The sequence below is a fragment of the Camarhynchus parvulus genome, chromosome 13 (genome assembly GCF_901933205.1).
Source record: "Camarhynchus parvulus chromosome 13, STF_HiC, whole genome shotgun sequence".
Lineage (NCBI taxonomy): Eukaryota > Metazoa > Chordata > Aves > Passeriformes > Thraupidae > Camarhynchus > Camarhynchus parvulus.
Genome location: NC_044583.1, coordinates 13,912,170 through 13,930,191, shown reverse-complemented (window position 1 = coordinate 13,930,191; position 18,022 = coordinate 13,912,170). Strand labels below are relative to the sequence as shown.

The 18,022-nt window shown below is 38.3% G+C and overlaps 1 protein-coding gene across 1 annotated transcript in view; it reads left to right on the top strand.

Moving 5' to 3' along the window:
- Nucleotides 1-18,022, top strand: part of CLINT1 (clathrin interactor 1) — a 46,024-nt gene that overhangs the window by 9,440 nt on the left and 18,562 nt on the right. The window contains exons 2-4 of the mRNA XM_030957174.1: nt 15,228-15,332; nt 16,001-16,097; nt 17,530-17,638. Coding sequence (XP_030813034.1) covers nt 15,228-15,332; nt 16,001-16,097; nt 17,530-17,638 — 311 coding nt within the window. The remainder of the gene's footprint in view (nt 1-15,227; nt 15,333-16,000; nt 16,098-17,529; nt 17,639-18,022) is intronic.

Genomic DNA, 18,022 nt, shown 5'->3' with positions numbered 1-18,022 from the left:
ATGTTTTGCAAACAGCTGCTCATGGCGCCACAAACGTTTGTGGTGATGGGGAAAGGACAGGAAGGTCAACTGTGGGAGCCTTTTTCCACGATAAGATATTTCTACATATTTTTGTTATTTAAAACTGTACCATTAGTGGTTTGTTAGCTGCAAGTTTAAATTTATTTAAGGTTGTTCTCCTATTATATATCACAACTTGAAGGTCCCAAGCCAACCTTTCTGTTTGTATCACTGTTGTGATGGGGAGGGTAAGCATCAATATTCTACTTCCACTCTTGGATCACAAACTTCTGAGGAAGGATATAAACTGAAATAACAGTTTTGTGACTTGTGTGGGGCTACTTTGAATCCTTCAGGCTCAAACTGATCTCAGGATCCAACAGATCTTCATATGAGAAGCTTTCAATTCAATTTCTGCAGCTTATTGCAATAGAAATACTGGTGATATAAATTTGGGTTATATCAGAGTGGAGAAGTGGGTATTCTATGTAGACTGTTACTTTAGATAGATTAAATCTTTCTAGAGGCGTTTGGTTTGCCACTAAGAATGAAACTACCATGACACCAATGTTATCAGGGTCTGTTTATGAGTTATAAGGAAACCACCTCAAAGCTGTTGAACTTTTTCCTCCCCTCATCCAAAGGGTGTGTCCTGTCCTGATCAGTTCAATATTGACTCCATACTTAATAGATATTAACTGGTTCATTTGGGATACAATTAGAAATATTAGTGTATATTCAACTTATTTAATGAGACTGGCCTGCATTTTTTTTAATCTGTTGTAATAATAATGAGATCTATTGGGAGTTAGGGAGGGGTTTTTTTTTCTCTACTCCATTCTGAGTCAGAGCAATAAATATGTTTCTTGGTGGTTACTCTCCCCATCCTGTCAAGCTGTTTAGAATCATCCTAATGTAGGTTGCAGACTGTGCTCAGTGTTTCCTCTCAAGACATTACTTTATACTTAGTAAACAAATACCTCCTTGTGTGATTTTTGGAGGTGTGTGTTTTGTTTTGCATTCTCCAAGACTACTCAGTTGAAAGGTTCTCTAAGACCATTTAGGATGTGAGAAGAAGGCTTTTGATAACCTTAGATAATTTTATTGGAGTTGCACTAGGTGAATGCATCTTCTGAAAAATAAATTAGTCTTGGTAACTTACATCTACTAATAGAGCTGATATCTTAAAGACTGCTGTCACTTTTAATTATTCCTTGTTTTGACAACTACTGAATTATTTAAACTGTTTCTCTGTATGATCATGTGAAGTGTGTGGGGGAAACTCTCTGTTCTGAGGTATTTATTGTCTATGTGAGTTAACTTCTATCACAGTGTTCTAGCTCTCCTTGCTACCAAACAGTTGCTTGCATTTCTTGAGACAGCTTGAAAACGTAGTGCTAATAGACTCCTAATTGGCAAGTGGAGTCTCAGCCTTCAGCCTGCCAGTGTTGTTTTTTTGTTAATTACACAGTAACTGTAACTCCTGTAGCTGCAGACATTAGCTCAGAAAAATCCAGTGATCTTACCATTAGTGAGTAAATAAATAAATAGTGTCCATGTTGAGCCATTGTGGAATTTGTTTGTTGCAAATACACAGTGTCATTTGAAGTTACCATCTCTGTGTGGTCAGGAACCAGAAACTGGGTCTCTGAGGCAAATGGAGCAGCTCCTGTTACCTTTTTAGGACATGAGTTACTTGATCTCCTGGAGGAACCAGTTTAACAAAGGGATACCAATGAAAGGAGAGGAAACATCATTATCCTCCACAAATAAACATGGCTTGGAAATGGGAAAGTTAATTTGTCTGTAATTGACCAGATTCATTTCACAAAAGAAGACTTGCTTTCAGTCAAAGAGCATGTTTGTGAACTTGTGGGGTTTTGTTTGCCAAACTTTTTAGTTAATGTGAGATACCAACCTAAAAATTTTAATGAGATAACATTAATATGACGTTGCTGTTGTAATACTTATTCTGAATGGTGTGTTCTTACTGTTCGTGCCCATTTTTAGATACTCAGCTGTGAATAGCTCTGGAAGGACACTGTCATTAACTATTAACCAAAATTTCTTTGTCCAGCTGCTTAATACAGCAACAGAAGGACTGCAAGGTGGTAACCTACCTTCATGGAAAATAAAATGACTAAAGACAATTGGTATTAAGCAAGTTTAGTCTATTTAGGATTATGGTGACTACTTTTTATTCTTGGATAAACTTGTAGCAGAGAAGAAATGTAGTAATTCAAGTTTATTAACAGATGAAGGATCTGAAGTAGGAAAGTATTTGGGGTTTTTTGTTTGCTTGTTTGTTGTTTTTTTTAAACGTACTGTTGGAAAACTAAGTAATTGTGCTATTCCTAGGAGCTGGCAGTTCAGGACTAAAGGTCTGAGGGCAGAGCAAGTTCAGGAAGAGGACTGTATTTTGTCTCTACCTGTAAAATCTTGGATGCTCCCATATTGTTCTGCAGAATTATCACTGCATACTTGCCTCTAGTCTTTCCACAATATAATGGGTGTCTTTTGAAATTGTCGGATTATGATGCTGAGAAGGTTTTCCCTTGCACAGCCCTGCTTATGCTAAAGGTGTACAAAGTACTTGCTGTGAGATTGCAATTCTTAATGGCAATTTAATTATAAAATGTTGAATTGCTTGTTCTTTCTTGTTAGCAAGGTGGGATGCCGGGAAAGGTTTGGTGTTTTGAGTAGATCCTTCTTGGTAAGAGGGAGAGGATAGTTTTGGAGACACTGAAACAGAAGTTTGAAGGACCTTGATTGTGTGTTCTCCTCTGTCTGTGTGCAGTGGAGTCAAGAAATAAGTTTCTGGCATCCAGATATATTCCATGTAATCTTACATAAAGACAGCATCTTCCTTATATTGTCTGACATGTAATGGTCTTCTGGGTTGGATTTCAGTATTGGAAATGAAAGGAAATTCTGCAGGTGCATTTGAGCTATTGAGTGTAGCAGCTATTGTAGCTTTTCATGGAATAATGGAATAATTCTTGCTTTCAGCTTCAAATAGCAAACAAGCAGACTGAAAGGAACCAATTTTGAGAAGAGAAGTTGATCAGCTTCTCTGTAGTGACATCAGTATTCATTTTCTGGTTTTATTTTGATTATTTTCCAGAAATAAAAGATCTGAAATCTGATGTTGAGGTGGCATATTTTGGGTCTTTTTGCAAACAATAGCAACTGTAGAAGTAATTCCTGCGAGCTTAGAAGTAAGCTTAGTAAATGATAATGCACTTCACTTTATAATAGCCAGGATAAAGGTAGTGATCTCCCTCCTCCTGAATACCTCCTGCTTAGCAGTGCCACTGCAGGATATTTGCATAAATGAAGGAAACAACTGCTTATGAACCTGCAATTTGATTATTGGTATGAACTGTTGTTTCCTCTTCCTTTCTCCTGCTCAGAAGTGCAGTTCAGCTTCTGCCTCAGCCTTAGGACATTTTCCAGGGCACAAGGCCATATTAAAAGTGCAGTTGAAGGTTTTCTGGTTTAGTTGCTTCACCTGCTACTTGGACCATGCTTGTGTTGATGAGATACATGTCCCAGGCTTTCCTAGGTAATGTGTTGCAGTACTTTGCTACCACACAGGTGCAATGGGGAGCTGTACAGAGTCATGGCTGTGTAGTTAAAGGCAGGAGGAAGCTGCAAGCCCTTCACAACAGTCTGAGTGCTGGGGATAGAGAGCAGCTTGTGTTGTAGAAGGTTTCATATGTTCAGTGTGAGTGATTTATGTGCAGTTGGGTTGCTGTTGTCTGACCCTGGCTGTCTGCAGCCTGAAAGGCCAGGAGAGGAGCTGGTAGGAGCTCTGGAGGTAGCAAGGGTAGCACTTCCAGAGTGGGACTCCTGAGTGACCTGTTCATGTTCTGTACTTTGCCCCTGAATCTGATCAAAGAGCTTGTAATAGGGGTTTACTGTTGGCTTAGAGGAGTTACCTGTACTCAGGTTTATTTCTCAGAAATGCTCGCAGAAAGAAACAGATACTGCAAAGTGCAGGGGTGCCTGGGATGTCAAGGTGCCAAAGTGGTGATATGGCAGCAGAGAATGATCAGTTTGTGTGTTAAAAGCTTCAGTGCCTGCATTGTTTAAACTTTTTTCAGCCCTCCCTGGTGGAACAGCAAGCATGTGTTTAGAGCAATGCTTAATTTGTAATAAATCTGGAATTAGGGCAATGTTTTAATGGTACTCAGCTTGCAATGAATGGATAGCTGAAACTACAAGGATCATTAAGCATGGCCCATTAATGTTGGGGTGTTGTTTTTTGGCAATATTAAACTCCATATAACTGCATGTTCATTCTTCTGTCCTCACCAAAGACTCTGTCAACTGACAAATACTTGAAGCAGTTCTTTGAGTAGGGAAAGTTTGGATTATTTAGAATTCATTGTGATTAATGTCACTGAATGGATCTGTGCTGTTCACAGGTGCACTGACTCCCATGCAGTGTTCCTGCTTTTCCAAGTAAAATCTCTTACCTGTAACTATTTAGCTAATACACTTCAAGCATGTATGGCATCAGGAGGTTTCCTTGGCCAGCTGGTGCATTACTGTGGGCTTAGAACTTGTACAAGCTCTTCATGGTGTCAGAAAACTGGTAGGAAGTTGTTGGTGAACACATTTTAAATGAGTAGTGAGTGAATGGTTACAAAGAGCACAGAACTACAGGAGGTGTAGAGGGTGAGTGGGGCTTATCAAAGCACTGGTACCTTTTGGGGTCATCTTGAAGCGCTAGTGCCACATCTGAAATTCTGAAAATTTGAGGTACTTCCTCAAGAAGTCACTACAGAACATTTGGGAGGGTGTGGAGTGTCATACCTACATAATACTGTGTATTATTTTTACTGTGAAGTTGGTGATTTGGTTTCTTTCTTTCTCCTCCATCTCTTCTGCTTCCATTCAAGGTCACTCTAAATTTTTTGTGGTCAGAAACAGGGAGTCTGAGGTACACAAGTGAGTTGGAGTTGTACGGCTTCAAAGCTCGCTGGTGCCTCATGCTGAGCGTAGCTACAACTTCCTTGTCTTCTGAAAATTTCTACCCCTTTTGTTTGTTGTTTTGAAAGAAGAAGAGGACCTTATCCTTCTTGTAAGTATTTTTCTCTCAGCATCAAAATATTGTGCCCGAACCCTGAAAACTCAGTGACAGGGAGTACTTGTGAGTCTCTATATGTTGAAGATTTCTTAAAATACTTGAGCTGTGGGCTTGAACGTGGTCTCTCAATTCTGTGTGCCTACAAGGAAGTAGCGCTTGGTACTAATTTTGGGGAGGACTTAGGCCACACCTTATGAACCAGCTTTATATCTGAAACCAGCTTTTTATCTTCAGGGAAAGTTACACTCAAAGTTACATGAATGCTACAAAGCCCTAAGAAACACAGTTGGTTGGAGAGTGTAGAAGTTCCTCAGTCTCTCTTCCCCCAGAATAATGTATTTAAATTCTAGTTTTATGTTATAATGGTCTACCAGGGTTTATTTGGATTGACATTTTTGTGCTGGCATTTTATTCATATAAAAAGCCTTCTACAGAAGTGGTTTTTCTATTAGATTTCACTTCCACTCTGTCCTACTTGATTAAACCTTTGTTTCCAGTAGGAGTTGTGTTACCTGACTGGATCACAAATAGGGAAAAATTAAAGGTAAATCACGTGATGGAAAATTTATGATGGCATTTCCTGACTCTTGAAGGTTGAAGTGCAGTCTGAATTCTATAAGGAGAGGTACTTAAGTCTAAAAAAAAAAAGTTTAAGTTGTTGCAGCTTGTTTGTTACAGAAGAAAAAAACCTGAAGTGTAAGGAGCAGAGAGTGGCAAAAGAAGTGTGAGGATTGAGCAATAGCAAATTGAGTCACCGCATGCATCTGGAAGTCTCTTTAGTTCTGCAGTTACAAAAGGTTACACAAATTTCATATGTCCACTTCTTTTTGGACTATGCAGCTGCTGTCGTGTGACCATAGCATGTTGAACTTTGAAAGAGATTAAATCCACAGGAATAGGAGCTGCAAAGCAGTGACTCTAATCTGATGTGCCAGATGGAAGCTCACAAGAGGCAAGGAGACTGAAAACCTGCACAGGACAGTAGCAGCATCGTTTTTGTCTGGATCAAAACCAGAGTTACTGTTCAGTCTGTCACTGTCCCACCAAAGTGTCAAGTGTGGCCTCAATGGCAGCTTTTTCTCCACTTGTTTCTGAAATTGGTTTTCATGCTTAAATTTAATCAGATTTGTCACAAGAATGCTTTGTGTGTAATTGTCCTCCAATTTCAACTAAAAATGTCACCTAAAAACTAATACTGAAAACCAATGGAAATACTATTATGGTGCTCTTACTATGTAAATGAAAAGGAAATATTTTGATTAATTCTACTTGTTGGAGTGTAGCATTTATTTTTGTAAGTTACCTTTTAAAGAGTGTTTTTGAATTAAGTATAATAAAATGACAACCCTGTTAAGCCTTCAAAAATGGAGCTGCAGAAATATGCATTTGAAGGGAAGATAGTTTATAATGGGTGAAGTTTAGGGCATGGTAACTGAAGAATGTGAGGGTGGATGTTTGGAATGAAAATTTCCCATTAAAAATGGGGAAATAAAGAAATGGGTCTGAACTTTAAATGAAAGTACACTTTGTATAGTGATACAAACCCACAATCAGTATTATCAACATGGCAAAATTCTTGATGAGTTTGAGAAATTATTTACTACCACATAATAAGATACATAAAGCAGCCATGTATCTGTTGGTGACCCACAAGGGATTGTTTTATGTAAGTGTATGAAAGTATTAACACTAATGTACTGCAGGGAATCTGCAGTAGGAGAGGTGAAATCAGTCTTAAATCAAGTGGGGGAGGAAGTGTTTGTGCCTTGCACAAATACACTTTAAATCTGCCATCTTCCCATGCTTCATGTTCCCAACATCTGCAAAAAATAATTCAGCTGTAGGAAGAGATTACAAAACCTTTTAGGGTATAGCATTCTGCAGTTGGGAACTTCTGAGAGGGGGAAGCTTTGAAACGGAAGACTTCAGTTAGGTGCAGTGTTGGTTTCTGTAAGTGAGAGGTCTGAGTTTTCTAAGAGGCTGCAATTTAATTTTTAAAGTCACTGTTCTTTTTGACAGTGTGTGTGGTGGATTTGGGGCTATTTTGTTTACTTGGTAGTCTTTTGTGATTAGAAGTTGTAAGGCACAGGAAATAGCTTTATAGTTCCTTCCTCCCACAAGTTGTAATTCATTCGTGGCCATCAGGATGTTTTTCTTGGCTTATCTCTTTCTGTGCAGTTTGCCTTGCACATCTGCCACATAAATTATGAAGCTGAACTTGAAAAGCTGAAAATGTATTTCAAATCCTACTGTATATAATGAAGATTGTATCATTGGCCAGGAGGAGTATGACTGCTCCTTGCATAGAAGATCTGGAATAATCCCTGGCATTCATGGACTAAACTGGCTGGTGTCATATTTGTAATGGTTCTGAGGAGTGGCTGAAAAATAAAGAACTTCAAACGGTCAACAGCACTAATGTTGTGCTGTTACCTCTCTATAACCTGAAGTATTTCACCAGACATTTTGGCAGATGGGTCCCCATCTGTTTCTTTGTTGAATGTGGACTGCTGGCTTCCTATTTGGTATCCATATGTTTTATCTGTAAGGCTCTAAATCTAAGCTGCATGTTTTATAACAAAAGTGACGTTACTGACAGGAGCAAAATGAAAATGCATGAAGTTTGTTACATGTTTTTTAGTTAGTTTGTCTTCACCCAGCGAGGGGAGAGAGACTGGCTGAGATGGAATACATGAGTTCACTGAAGGGAGCAGCAGCCCTATCTTTATTTGCCTTCTCTGAATAATTGTTAATAGCATTAGGTGCATAGATTCCTGAATATCCATTGTATTGTTTGGGATAACAGGTAGATAAATGATGGCCTCTGTCTGTGAACCAGTCTGCACATTGAGCTCTCTAAAATAACAAGTGACAGTGTCATAGGGTAGTGAAATCTTATCCCAAAATACATTTTTTTAATCTGATCCTGAAATGCATTTTTCTGTTTGACTTTGTATTAAGTTTTTTCAGATTGTTGGAACACAGGTTTGGACCAGCGATCATCTGGAATGCCTCAGAGCCTGAAGGAAGGGATGCTCACAGAAACAAGTGGAGTTGTTAGATGCTGCCCCTGCTTATGGGGTGCTGCCCCTGCTTATGGGGTGCTGCTTGCTCCATGTCCTGGCCTCTGGTGGTTTGGGAGGTGGTGCTGTGCGGGTTGGGATCGGTTCTTTTTTAGCTCACCAATTCAAATGCTCTCTTGAAAGTATTTCATGCCCAGATGGATAAGTATTAAATGATTTTTTTAATTGGCAAAGTGTTTCTGGAAACTAATTAACAGTTTAATAGATGCCAAGATTCCTACACCTGGGAGTGGGGGAGATGTATCCTGTACTCAGGCAAGTTTTGTAGCTTTTTTATTTACTGTTTGTTCTCAGTAGTTGATACTAACTTGTGCACGCAATTTAAAAAAAGATCATTTAACATTAAAGCAGCTCCTTTGCATTCTCAGAAAGCTTTCCCTCTATTTCTACCCCTCCTTTACAGAAACCTTTTAATCTAGATACTAAAAATAGTTTAGATGCATGACTCACAGGAGTTAAATGGTGAGGTGAGGTTGTGTTCACTCCTCTCTGAGGGCTTCATCTTAATTGCGTGTGTGTCTGTGGGTGGGGGTCTTCTAGATAACTGTATTGTGAAAATATTGCCAGGGCCTGCCCTGTCTTTTCTTCAGATGGTGAATGTTCACTTGGCTTATTATATCGTGCATTCAATCACTTCACATTTTTAAAAAACAAATATAGCTATAATCTCAAATGTCTAGAAGCAGCTCTATGTTGTGTTAGTGTCATTTTGCCTTAAGTTGTCAGCCCCTCTAATGGTTTTTGGAAATCTGAGCACAAATTGCTGCTGTTGCATTTGGATAATACTCTTAAAACATGCACCATGGGTCATGCGAGCAGTCACTCGTGGTCCCTTTCTTGTTTTAGTGGGTGGCTGTGGCTCCTCAGTGAGAGGGAGCTGGGAAAATCAGCTGCTGGGAGACAAAGGTGGTTCTCAAACTGCAGGGGCAGGGAGCTGGCTCAGCCTCCAGATGTGAGTTACTGCTGCCTTGGTTCAGAGCTTTACCTGCACTTGTCACCTGGGTGCCTTTCCTTAGAAGTGGTGGGATGTTTAGGTGGAGATTGGAAAGGTGAATAAATGAACCATGTGCCTGTGTTCTTCTCTATACAGTTCAAGCAAACTTCCTTGTGCTGTAACTTAATGTTTTCTTAACTATTTTATGTCTTTTATGAACCATTCTGGTTGAATAATGCAGTCCCCACTCAGTTTTAGATCCAAAAAGCACCAGCACAGAGCTGTGGAATAGTTTCCTTACTGGAGTTTGTCCATGTGGAATGTTACTGGGATGGTCTCCTTTGCCATGTCACCAGCTGAGGTGATGAGATTTGATTCAGAGTCAGTAACATCTGCTCTGTCATGTCCAAATTTAAAGTGTGCTTTGCCTTTATTCACTGTGAAAGTCACAGGAAACACAGAGAAGACTTTCTAAAAATAAGGAAACTGCTAACAAAATTACTAAAAGAATGAGATTAAACTATTAGTATATGAGACTCGCTATTGAAGGGATAATGTTAAACATGTTATTCAAAAGATAAAATCATGTTGTGTCTGTTTTGGCAAATTAAATAACAAAAGGTTAAAATATTTGCTTCTTGTAAGACTTTGGCACCACACTTCATAGTGCTGTACAGTAACAGAGCTTCTCTTGTCCTCTGTTTATCCAGACCCTGCCTGCTCTAATAAAAAAAAAGTTCTTTAGTGTTGCTGTTTGTTTGAATAGCATTAATGTTCATATTGGATGTATGGTACGTACACATGAGTAAAGCTTGAATTGTTATTCTTCTGTGCTTAGTCCTTAAGCAGATATTTGCAGAATGGTGTCTCATTGGAAACTGTTAATGGTGGTAAAATGTACAAAGTTTCTCATCTCAGCTTTTAGTATTTTAGTGTTCCCAGATGTAAAATTAAAAAAAAGGAAAACAGAAGGTGCATAATCCAGTGGTGTCCTTGGAGTAATAGTTAAAGGCAGAATATTATGCACATAGGAGTCCCATGTATACATGATATTGTAATTGGTTTGAAATATACATTGAAAAAAATGTAAGTGTGTAGCCAGGTTTCTTGTTCCTGCAGCTGAGTCCCTCAGCACAGTGGGCAGCTTCCCAGAGGCTTGAGAAGTGTTTCTAATTAGGCTCACCCTGTCCAATCCAATACCTTTATCATCACTATAAAGAAACTGTTGTAATATCCCCTCTCTGTGGCTTCTGGTTATTTTAGTTGTCATAAGATTAGACTTGGCATTTCACAAATCTTCAGTGGATGTGATGCCCAGAGTTGTGCCAGTGCCCTGGGTGACACCACCCACAGCAATGGCAGCTCTAATCCTGCCTGTGCCTTTCTGGAGAGCTCTGACTCTCACCCCTGGGCATATTCAAGGCTTTTCTTTCTTTGTTCAGAAACATTGGCAAAGATCTGTTAGGCTTTCTGATTCCTTAATATGTTTTCAAGTAAGTTCCATTCTGAATGGATGGATAGATATTTATTACTTTTTCATTATCTTTAGTCTATAAATACCTCCCTTTTTTACATCATTGCTATGAAATGTTGTTTGAGGGTTAATTTTAGAGTAGACATTAGCTGAGAAAATAATCTTCCATTTATATTGCTGACTGTATACTGAGCCTTATGTCCTCACATCCATGTTTCCAGAGAGTTTCTGATTCAAGGTGTATGGTGTAGAGAAAATTAGGGTGGGATTCTTTTTCAGTTTGGAACCAGCAATGATTGATGTGGATAATTAGTTCAGGCACAACAAAACTAATTGTAATGTTACCAATTGGAAGCTATTACTGGAAGCAGTACAGTTATAGTTGTGTATAAGTGGTTGTAATCTCCTAACAGATAATTGACTTCAGTTAGAGCATATGAATCTGTAGAGAATCTCATAGTCCTGAGCAATGAAAAATCTTCACTCTGAAACAAATATTTCTATTCAGGATGTAGTGTTTATTTAATTTTTTACTAGCATCTTGGGTGGAAGTACAGTGATTTTACTTTGCCAGCACAAAAGTAATTTTAAAAAGAATTTCTTAGTCTGGAATAGAAAAAAACCCTCTTTTTCAGTAATTATTTTGTGGCTGTTTTATAGGGGGAAAAAGAAAAACTAATGATGATGAAGCACTAATATGTTACTGAGAGCAGAATATACCTCATGCCCATCAATATTGTCCTGAGCATTACAGCTTGATTCATGTGTAAAATCAGAAGCCTGAGCAGAGTAGGCAGATAGATCTGTTGGAGTCTGTTGAAATGAAACACAAAGAGAAGTTTTCTGCAGATACATTTATCACTTAGTAGTGGTCATGTGCATTTATGCCCACGTTGTGGGTTACATTCAGTATCTGCTGATAAGGAGGAGGGAGACAGGGCTGCTCTCAGTCTGCCTGGTTTGTGTGTCATCTGTGAAGGGTTCCTGCAGTCTGTAAGGTTTTATTTTCATGCAAGCCATCCACAAACTGCCTTTCATTTCCCTGTTTCAAAGCAAAGTGCTGAGGGCAATCTCAGACCTGTAGGATTTTTATCCTCTTCGTGCAACATCATTCTTACCTCAAATCACACAATTGAGATGTGTTCAGTACTGCTCTCCCCTTTCACATCCCTCTCCTCTCCCCCTCTTGCTTATTTTTTGGTTTTTTAGCACCCTGTAGGGTAATCCACCAGGACTCAGATTATATCTTTATGTACAAATGTACAAATCTCAAAATGTGATTTAGAACAAAATTTGAAGCTATTTACATTTGATTAAATTATTTGAAAAATGCAGACAAAATTGTGGACAAAGTAGGATTTCAGGGTACATGGTACAACAATTAATTTTCAATATATATGATAGTTAATAAAATGCATGTAAAACATTTAAGGGGAAGTGGTTTTTTTTGCTGCAGTTGGAGATGGTCAGGTATTTACAGCTATTACCCACTGGCTTTATTAGCAATGTCCATTTATTCACTTAAGAGGAATTTAGTCTCAGACTTGAGCTACCTGTTCGATGTTGCTGTAAACTGCAGATGCAAACATTTAAAGTTGCAAGAAAATGAAAAGCATTTTGTTCACTGTCACAGTGTTGCTTGTTCCATAGAGATGTGACAGTGCCCTCTCTTGGCTTTTGGAAACAATTTTATTTTTAAAAAAAGAAAATTGTGCTGAAATCGCTTGGGAGGGGTACAATAAAGAGTAAAAAGAATCTGTTGTCATTAATCTGTTTTAATAGACTTAAATGTAAGACACAGAAGAATGTAACAGTTTGTGATGGACATGTCAACCCCTTTATTGCTGTACCCTTTTTCTGAATGTAACTTTCAAAATACACTTTCCTACTTAGTATCTTTGTCCATGTCAGAAGTTTCTGTAAATATTCTTGTCAGGAGATTGCAGTGGGGCAGGGTCTCAGTGGAGGATTTGGGGTGAATCAGATGTAGTCTGGCAGATAGGGGCGGTTGTCAGCCCTGCCTGAGAAGTTCCTTTCTGTCAGCCCCGCGCATTGCAAGGCCGTTTGTTTGCAGAGCAGCCTCTCCATGCGATCCAGCACGATTCCCTGGAAGCTGCCCAGGATAAACTAATCAGAGAGCCCCCCCTGGTGTTCGAAAGTGTCCTCGGATATTAAATTTATATCAATCACAGGAAGTCTTGGCAATCAAGCTAGTCACTTTTTCCCTTCACATCTGGACATAAATTATTTTTTTGCTGCAAAGGTCACAGGAATCATGGGTAGGGCAGGGAATGAGGGCCATAGAAAACATGGGAAAGGAAGAATAAAACTGTATTTCCACCTTTTTAGAAATGGTTATTTTTAAGTGACCTGGAATGATGCCAAACTATACAACAGTGAGGGGTTTTTTTTCTCCTTGAAGTTTACATTTGTTCCTGAATTAAATGTGGCTCTAAGATGCTTTGGTTTGGAATGGTTCATTCCATTAGATCTCAGCTTGGCATTTATAAAAGAGCTTTCTCCTAGTTGCTGAGAACAATAACTTTTCTGCAGAGGAGTTTAGAAGTCGAGCATGTTTCTGTACTTAGAGAGGCTTAGCTGGACCTTTTTTCTCTTGGCATTACTTAATTTCCCTTGTTTGCCTTCCGTTTCCCCCTTCCAGCCCTGCTGCTGCTTTAGCCACGTGCCCTGAGCTCTTGCATAGCCAATGCTGCCATTTGTTTTTGTACACTAAGTTTGCATCTCTTCAAGCATTTTCTATTCTTAAATTCTTTGCTCTAGGAAATTAAGGAAATACTTCATTTTATGCTTCCCCCTCCCAAGTCTCCATCAAGTCTCTCAAACAAATGCTGAAGGAGGGGTTATAAAAACAAGCAGAACCTTTCCATTCATATCCCTGCCTTTCCTTGCTTTGGACAAGGGACCCAGTGTGCTGGAAGCTGCAAATCCTGGAGCTTTGGGGTTGTGTTTTTTCCATACATGTGGGAAATAAAGATGGGCTTGGTTTACATTTGTATGTACAGTAAAGAAAATACCAGAAACAGAAGCTTGAGGTGTATTCAGCATAACTGAATTTGTAAAACCTTAATTGCTGTTGTTCCAAACTGCTGCTGTGTTCTTACATGCTTCTTGTAATATAGAAAGGTTTTGGGAGCTTGCTGATTATTTATTCAGTCATGTAGCTTATGCTCTCTTTAGACACAAAGTTGAATAAAATCATACATCAGGATCTGACAGCAGGAATTCTCATGCTGAGAATCCAAGATTAAGTCCAGAAATTTTATTCTGTTTTAACAATTACCTTCTGTGTCCCCTTTCAGACTTGAGGGGATTTCATTCTTCTTTCTGCTGTTTATATCTCCCAGTTCCAAGATCTTTGCTATCCTTATGCCAAATAAAATTGAGCAGGAGTTGCTTGAATGCTGCATTGTGCAAACTCCTACATGGACAGAGGGATAGCTGTTGGGATGACTATTGAGCATCTTGGTTTGTTTTTTTTTTTCTCCTTTTAGGTCATTCAGGTTCAGAAGAGGTTCTTAAGCAGTGCTTCCTCCACATTGTATTATAAATAATTAGATCTTTCCTACAGTTTCATTAATTTGTCATTGTGGGTTGGTTTGTGTTGAAACCACAGGGGTTTTTGTTAGCTTCTGAATCAGTTATGATGTACTTTTAAGTAAACTTTCAAACTTGTGACATGCTAGGTGTGAATGTGTTGTTTGAGTAAAGTCCGGGTGTGGAGGGAGAGCAGAGACCAGCAGCTCTCCTGTCACTGCTGATCTCATTGCTGGGGTGAGTCCTGGTGCTCCAGAAGCTGAGAGCAGTTTTCAGATGTTCTCACTATGAGTGAGGTTTTAGGGGCACAAAGGAGGATGCTGGGCTCATATGTTACCTGTTTTAAGGATTAATTAAGAAGAAATCACATATTTACTATTTTAATATTACATCACAGAAAAAAATCTTTTCCAAGTAAGGTTTTTCTGTGACCTCTCAAAGAGACAGCCCGAGCTCCTTGCAGTATTTGCATTGCTGTAATTGTAACTGAGTGCTCTGCAGCTTCTTTGGCTGTTTTCCCTTAATTAATTAAATTCAAGCTAGGAAACAGACTTTCTAGTGAATCTCGTCTCCCTTACTTTAGTCTTCCATGTGGTTTTTTTATTTGTTAGTTTTTGACTAACACCTGTTTGGTACTGATGTCCTTGATTTTCTTTTGTAACATCATTCCAAAAAAATTGCCTCTGATTGAGTTATAAAGCCTCTTGCAAATAACTCTGTACCATTACAGACCTGTAAGCAAACCATACCTAGCTGCAGAAGCCATCAGCTTTGACTCTGGTGGTTTGGTTTGCATTTTAATTTGACCCAAAGCCATTTTTACTGGACTGAATCCAGCTGTAATGTAATCCCCAGTTTCTCATCTGTATTCTTGAAGACTAATAGAATAGTAAAACCTTCTTAAAGATAACTTAAATGTGGTGTATAGTGTCCTCAGGGTAACTTGTGCACTAAAGCTGTTTTCTTTCCCACTCTGTAGAGGTATCTCATTAAGTGAGATCTGCACTAGTGTCATTATTAAGTTTTCATGTGTTTCTCAGTTTTGATGCTAATCTTCATGTGTGTGATTTTTTTTTTCCTTTGCAGCACCAATGTGGTTATGAATTATTCAGAAATAGAGTCTAAGGTTCGAGAAGCAACCAATGATGATCCGTGGGGACCTTCAGGGCAACTCATGGGAGAGATTGCCAAGTAAGTGATAATTTGACTCAGTGATGAAGAAAAGAAAGGTACATTTTATATAAGAATGTGAAATTTGATGGTAAATCTACTCTGTGGTATTCAGACTGATAATGCCCAAAAGTTGCTGTAAATAAAGTCTCAAGTTTTTTATTGCATAATCATAGGATGTATTGAAAACTGTCAAACAAAAAATGAAGCCCCTGTATTTTTTAAATTCTTGATTTTTCATTTATGTATCCTCAGAATTCTTTCAATATAGCTGTTTTTTTGGAGTATTTATTTTCAAAGCACTTTCTTGTAACTTCTACAAAAACAGCAAAACATGTTGAATTCTTCCTTGAGCTTTTTCTTTTGTGTTAAAATCAGTTTGAAAGTTGTGTGTTCGATCAGTTGCAGTGATTATTGGGGTATTCATGTTCAGCATTATTTTCATTACAAATTAGTGAAAGTTCTTTTACTACCTCAGATATTTAGAATTACTCTTTTCTTTTGTAGTCCTGGGATGTAAATGACTGATCTAGGAGTTAAAACAGGGACAGCTTTTTCCCTTTAATGTCATCCGATGTGGCTGGGCTTAGATCACTCCTGCCATCTACTGCCAGCCCCGAGTGTGAACAGGCTCCTGTGGCCAACCCGGGCAAACGACATTTCTGTGCTGCTTTTGTTCCATTCCTTAGGGCTACGTTTATGTACGAGCAGTTTCCAGAGCTCATGAACATGCTGTGGACTCGGATGCTGAAAGACAACAAAAAGAACTGGAGGAGAGTTTATAAGGTGTGTAAGGATCAGGGCTCGGTGCTCATGCAGTGTCCTGGTGGAGTTCTTGTTTCGATAATCCTACAGCACTTTCTCCTCTAGCAACATAGAATTTCTTCCTTAAATGTTTTATAATTCTGTTGGTGAAGTCAAAGGTGTTTTTCAAATGCTGTATATAAAAAACCCACAGAATTTCTGGTTTTAGAAGCACGTTAACATGTTACTTAATGAACACAACAGAGCAATTCCATTTTGCTGCTATTCAGGTATTAGACTAGTGCTCACAATTTCAATTTACCCAAAGGAATTGCTATGAGCTCCATGAGAAGCTGTTAAGTTACTATGCTATCAGAAAAACATTTTTTGACAGAATTCAGGAATATCTGAAATAAAATGCAAACTAATCTTAATTTTCTGTCAATTTGTAATGCTTTAAAAGTTGTAGTTTACCTTTGAGAGGGTCAAATTTTCTTGCAGATCTTACATGACAGTTTTGTGTCCTAATTGTGTTTTGGAAAAGATCAGAGTCATTTGCATTTTTCTTGTCTTTCATACAGAAACTTTTTGCTTGAGATTGTGTTGTGCTGCACTTAAAGTGGTGTTCAGTGTTCACTGAATTATGCAAATATAACCTCCTTTTTTAGAATTGATGTATTAGACTAGGTTATATTTTGTTTTTCTTGATGCCAGGATTGTAGCAAGACAATTAGTTCTGAAGCATGGTTTGTGTTTTTCACAGGTGCTTGATGTTTTGTAGTCATAGTAATTGTTTTCCCTGAAGTACAATAGAAATTAATATTTAATGCTATCACACATAACTACTTAATGTTATAAAGACTTCTTGAAATTGCTTATCAGGTTTAGATTGGGTGAAATAAAATTATAGTTTTAGCTGATAAAGACACTACTTGAGCAAAAGAGCCTTATTTCTTTTTAGATATAAATCCTCAACATAGAGAGCTGAAATGAAAGTATTATTTAGACTTCACTTGTTTTGTCACTTGTCTGAAGTCATCCTGAGATGCAGTTTTGTATATCCATCGGATCCTGCAGAAGGCTTCTTAAATTCCTGTAGGAGTTACCTTTCAGTGAAAGCCATTGGAAAATTGTGAACAAAAGATGCAAAAGAAAATCCTTCATTTCACAGGTTAACTTTTTCTCCTTAATTGCTACTGCTTTATCTTAAAACAAGCAGTGGCTGATAAAGGTAACTACCTGTGATTCAGTAGTAACAAGCTGAAGTTTTAAAAATACAGTTTTGATAATCTAAAGAGCAAAAGATTCATGTAAGGAAAAAAATGTTTCCATGGGACTCATATAATAAGCATGTATTTAAAAAGGGAAGGTTAGTATTTGCTAATTTGGGGAGGGGGTAGGTTTGGGGTTTTTACAAAAAAAGAAAGGTAGAGTTTTTGTTCATGCAATCATAAGGTGCTTTGTATTTTTATAGTCTTTGCTGCTCCTAGCTTACCTCATAAGGAATGGATCAGAGCGTGTTGTTACAAGTGCCAGAGAACACATTTATGATTTGCGATCCCTGGAAAATTACCACTTTGTAGGTGAGCAATAGAAAAATCTTATAAGCAAATTAAAACAGTAGTTGGAGTTGTCAGTCACCTGAACCAGCTTAGAAGCTTCCCCAGTCTAATTAAAATGTGACTGTTGCCAGTTGTGTGAAGAGTGCAGAATCCAAGACGTGGGGCCCTAGAGTATTAATTAGTGAAGACAAGAACTTGCAGAAAAGACTGGCTAATAACAACAGAACCAACACAACATGAGTGTTGGGGTTTATATTAAAATATGCACTAGAGACTGGTCCCCTGTGGTGTCCGTAAAGGAATAGCTTTAATCATATGGGAAGAAAAGGTTAGAGCTCCAAAACACACACATCTGTTTGAAGCTGAGGTTTTTTCCTCCCACCAAATAATATTTACAGTGCAAAG